The sequence below is a fragment of the Charadrius vociferus genome, unplaced genomic scaffold (assembly GCF_000708025.1).
Source record: "Charadrius vociferus isolate BGI_N301 unplaced genomic scaffold, ASM70802v2 scaffold399, whole genome shotgun sequence".
NCBI lineage: Eukaryota > Metazoa > Chordata > Aves > Charadriiformes > Charadriidae > Charadrius > Charadrius vociferus.
The window spans coordinates 51,630-56,755 of record NW_009653080.1 but is presented as its reverse complement, the minus strand read 5'-3'; the positions used below and the strand labels follow the sequence as shown (position 1 = coordinate 56,755).

General features: G+C 41.4%; 1 protein-coding gene across 1 annotated transcript; it reads left to right on the top strand.

Annotated features, from left to right (window-relative positions):
- LOC104293618 (olfactory receptor 6B1-like) lies at positions 1–951 on the top strand. Its single transcript, XM_009893134.1, has one exon. It carries the CDS (start codon positions 1–3, stop codon positions 949–951), a length of 951 nt encoding a protein of 316 aa, XP_009891436.1.
- The last annotated feature ends 4,175 nt before the right edge of the window (positions 952–5,126 follow it).

Sequence of the window (5,126 nt, the reverse complement as noted above, 5' to 3'; positions counted from 1 at the left end):
ATGTCAGCTACAGAAAAGCAAAACCAAAGCCATGTTACAGAATTCATCCTCCTAGGATTTGGTGATTTGCCCGTCCTTCAGGTTCCTCTTTTCCTCCTCTTCCTGGTGATCTACATGGTGACAATGACGGGGAACATTCTCATCCTCGTGTTGGTGGTGGCTAACCAGCATCTCCACACTCCAATGTACTTATTCCTCAGTGACTTATCCTGCTTGGAGACGTGCTACAGCTCCACCATCCTGCCCAAGCTGCTGGCCAGCTTCCTGACAGGCAACAGAAGTATTTCCTACAGCAGCTGCATGGCACAGTTTTTCGTATTTGCTTTTCTAGTTGGGGTAGAGTGTTACCTGCTGGCAGTGATGTCTTACGATCGATACTTAGCAGTATGCAAACCTTTACATTACATCACCCTAATGAATCATAAGCTTTGCATAGCACTAGCTGCAGGGGCCTGGGTAAGTGGTTTTACAGTCAGCTTTGTTATCACACTGCTGATGTCGCAAATGGTGTACTGTGATTGCAGGGAGATTGACCATTTCTTCTGTGTCTTCACCCCTGTGATAAAATGCTCCTGCAGCGATACATTTCTGACAGAAGCTGTAACATCTTTGATGTCTGCTACGTGTACTATGCTGCCCTTTCTTTTCACTGTAGCATCCTATGTTTTAATCATCATCACCATCCTGAGAATCCCTTCAGCTACAGGGAGGCAAAAGGCGTTTTCCACATGCTCCTCTCACCTCATTCTGGTCACTGTTTTCTATACAACTCTCAGTCTTGTCTATATGTTACCAAAAACCTACAGCTTCACAGCTTTTAATAAGTTGTTCTCTGTCTTCTACACTGTAGTGACACCCATGGTGAATCCACTTATCTATACCTTAAGAAACAAAGAAGTCAGAGGTGCCCTGAGGAAAGAAGTCCAGGCATTTATGGGTTTATATAAATGATGTATCAAGATCTATGCTTTGTGGGTCATTTTTTTTTTTTATTATTATTTTGACCAGAATATAAAAATTGGAGGTGATTTCCACAGCAAGTATATGGTCACTGGTGTAGCAATTTGCCAGTGGAGCTGGGTGGCTGTTTGGGGAAAAAAAAATACGTTTTTTTTTGACTTGCTCAAAAAAACCTTGTAAAACCAAAATGTAAGCACACCCCCAAATAATCTTGATTAAACTCAAAACAACTTTGTCAGGTTTTCGTATTATTTCAGTCACTTAGAAATCAAAAGGCCCAAGAAGAAAAAGACGTGTCTTATGGCTACAGACACACGGGTCACGGAACGGCCCCACGTGTTGACGTGGCCACACTAATATTCCTCACCACTTACTGTGCCACCTAATGATCCTTCCTCCAAGCCTCCCATGCTGTTGTTCCCTAATAACCACTCCACAGAAACTGTGCCCGTTCTGCCCTCCTTCATTTCTGCTATCCTACACTGCCAATTGTGTCCTACAGTCATACCTTTCCCAGTCCTCACAGCTCTCCTTCATTTCACACTTTACACTATAAGAGTTCTTCCTCCTCTTTCCTTCCTCATAGTTCCCATTATATACCTGAAGTGGTGCGAGATATGCACTCTATAGCATTGTTTTCCCACGTCAACAGAAAGGTGACTGAAACCAGCGTTCACAAGCCCTAGATTTATACCGAAAAGTGCAGCCTCTGAGCTATGCTCATTCCCTGGGCTTCCTTTATGACCACTGGTGAGAAACAGTCTTCTCTGGTCTGTTCTGATGGTCCACACACCACATAGATCAGAGCTACTCTTTATATCCACTGACTCTAGATGACTAGCTCAGAGCTCGCATATCCAGTTTTTATATCTGAGAATACAAAACAATGTCTGTGAGCATCTTACACTTCAATCCTTAAGTTTTATCCACCCCTTATGAAATTCTAACCATCTAGACTGTAGGCATCTGTACTGAAAGGCAGAAAGAACTGCCTTAACACAGGTGTTCAGATACACTAAGGGATCCTGCAGATGTCTTGTAGAATCTGTGTCATACCTATCAACCCTGTATTGATGTCAGTGATGCCCTACGTCACCCTAAATGGCACAAGATGCCTCTACCTGGGCACCTGAATCACCGTTTGAATATTGTTAACTAAATCTTCTTTTATAGTGAATGGAGAGGCATTGTGAACGAATTTCTCCTCTCCCCTGTACTACAGTGACATGGGTCAAGCCAGAAATTGTATGCTTGATTTAGACTAGCACAGGGTTAATTTGGGCTGGATTTAGCTAGCTGAAATTTAGCACTGGAATCATAGAATTGTTTGGATTGGAAGGGACCTTAAAGATCATTTAGCTCCAACCCCCCTGCCATGCCATGTGTGTGTGTGCCATGCAGGGACACCTCCCACCAGCCCAGGTTGCTCCAAGCCCCGTCCAACCTGGCCTTGAACACCTCCAGGGATGGGGCAGCCACAGCTTCTTGGGGCAACCTGCGCCAGGGGCTCACCACCCTCACAGGGAAAAATTTCTTCCTAATATCTCATCTAAATCTACCCTCTCAGTTTAAAACACTAATATCAATAGACTTTAAGCATTGGCTATGCAGATGTTTACATCTAAGTTAGCTACTTCTGGCTCTCTTAATATCCAACAGTCAGAAAAAAAGTACTTTTAGGGTGAAATTAGATGATCAAATCATGCCTTCTCTAGGGGGAGATGACTCTTATTCCACGTTGTGTTCACTGTACTGGCTTCATCTAGTCCAACAAAATGGGAGTTGAGGGCCAGGTAGGGACACTAGTGCCGTAAGTAGCCCCACTGAATTAAATAAACTTTTTTGAATTAGTAAACTAAACTTCCCCTCTCATCCTCTCAGTAAGCAATAGTCATATCTCAAGAACGATTTATCCCATTGTAACCTTCAGGCAGCTTAAAAGAGTTGACAAGCAGCTGCAAAAAGAGTTGACAAGCAGCTGCAAAAAGAGTCATGGGGGCAAAAATATCCTAAAGCCCTGATATTCATATTGATTTTAAGCCCTTATTTGGAATTGAGTGTAATGAATTCTCCAAGGTAGTTTCCTATTTTGTTGTTGCTGCTTCTTGGTTTTAAAGATATACTACACAACTGTCTAGATTAAATACTAAAGGTTTTGGTATGTATACAGGGTGTACTTTGTCAATGTTCTTTACAACTAAGTCCCTCTGGAACAGACAACCCAAGGTTATTTATTATTTAACCCACAGTTTCTTGCACTGTCTATTGTTCTTTTTTTTCTAATATTGACTATGACACAGTGTTTTCCAAGTTTGCATGTTGGTTCCCAATTTTCTGCAACATAGCTCACTCTTGGATCTTCTTTATTTATCTGGACAGCTTTGCTTTCAAGTGTGTCTGAATCCCTCAGCACAAAGCCAACTTGCCTTAACATTGAGACCTGCCTTAACCTGGCTTCAGGCCTGAGACATTTAAAGGTTCTTTAATAATTAATATGCGACTACGATTTCCACTTACTATTGAGAGCTCCTCTTGGTTTGCCAGGTTTGTGCTGGGATGGTGTGGTTCTACATGCAGGAAGAGATTGCATGTAGGTGTGTGAGCATGTGAGGTCTGTTCAGATACTCTGTAAATTTACTTTTATTATGTTTGTAGGCTGCAACAGAGAGAGGAATTTCATTCCCAACCAAACTGGTGCAGCTAGCTTCGTATCTGCATTGCAGCTAAAACTGTGGCGTTCCATAGTGTAGATATGCCTAGACATGAAGACTCACTTTACAGACCATACAAAGACATTGTCACTTCTTGGGTGTGATTCACCTCATCCATAAGTAGGTACCTGAAGTTGTCTTCTCTGACAGCGTCCTCACTGTGTTTGCTAAAATTTCTTTAATGTACTCCAATATATGCTGTACATTGCTGTAGAGTCCCATTCCTTCTGCTTATCTCCCCCTTCGTGCATATGTGTTTTGGGAATAATTATAGATGTCAGAGTTTTACTACTTTTCTAAACAAGCTTTAACCTGGGAGGATATGATTGAGGGTTTTTGACAGGAGAGAACCTAATATCCTATAAACATGACCTATTTCTTTCTCTCTTTTCTGTAATGATTTCCCCTGGCAACAGGAATCAGAGTATAAATAGGAGGAAACATCGGATATTCTTTAAACAAAATGTTTATTGTAGAACTTAGCTCTCATACAAACTAAATTGATACTCTTATTTAATTTAAGAAAAAAAGAAAGGTATACCCAATGAAATGGAAAGCTGTAATTTGACTGTATCTGATGGAAACTTGGAATCTACAACTGAGGAATTTTTTTTTTAATTGGGGGGGAGGGGGAAGCTGTTTCCTCCTGAAATGTAAACATCATGAAATGTCCTAAATAAAGAAATGAAAAAATTTGGGGGGGGGGCAGAAAGGAGGTAACTGATGTCACTGAAATGTTTTAGAAAATGCAGAATGATATCTGCTAAGTGGGCTGGTGAGGATTTAGGAGCAAGCCAAGCCTTGACAACCAGGATAAGGGTATCAGTTACAGACCAGTTTGTCCTGGTTCCCCAAAGAATCTGGTTCTAAGGGGGTTGCAAAGAGTCTATGAGTCAGACGGTTCAAGAAAAAAATGTCCTACCTGCTTGGCCTCACATGTTTGCTAACAAGGCAGGCGTACAGTCCTCAGAGTGAAGTGGCTATCAGGAAGCCAAGAGTGGGGTGTTCTGCCATTTTCTGGGGGATCGTGGTTAGATAAATCCCTGCACATGATCACAGCTCTCTTCTGTGGATTCCCAGGATACAATTCCAGGACTAGCACTAATCATATTTTGCGAACTCTGGATTTATTTATCTTTTTGTGCGTGTCTTTAGCTACTTTTTCAACAACCGAAAACAGTAGTGATACATTGGTCTTTATGAGGACTTCATCTAATAAGATTAGATGTAACCCAAGAAAAGATGTACAGGTTGGCACTTGACATGTACCCACCAGAGATTTCAAACTGGCTGAGACGTCTTCTCTGAACTGTCTGCATGTTCTCAGTTATCTTAGTTAAGACATCTTTAGCATCTGCAAAAGATAAGCTAATTATTTAGTCTAAATAGAAATACACCCTCTTCCTTTCTGTCTATGCATTTCAAGCCATCTATTAATTTTTTTGTGAAATAGAC

Bases quoted from the DNA above. Each gene is read 5' to 3' on its own strand.
- LOC104293618 (XM_009893134.1), top strand. From the start codon at position 1: ATGTCAGCTACAGAAAAGCAAAACCAAAGCCATGTTACAGAATTCATC.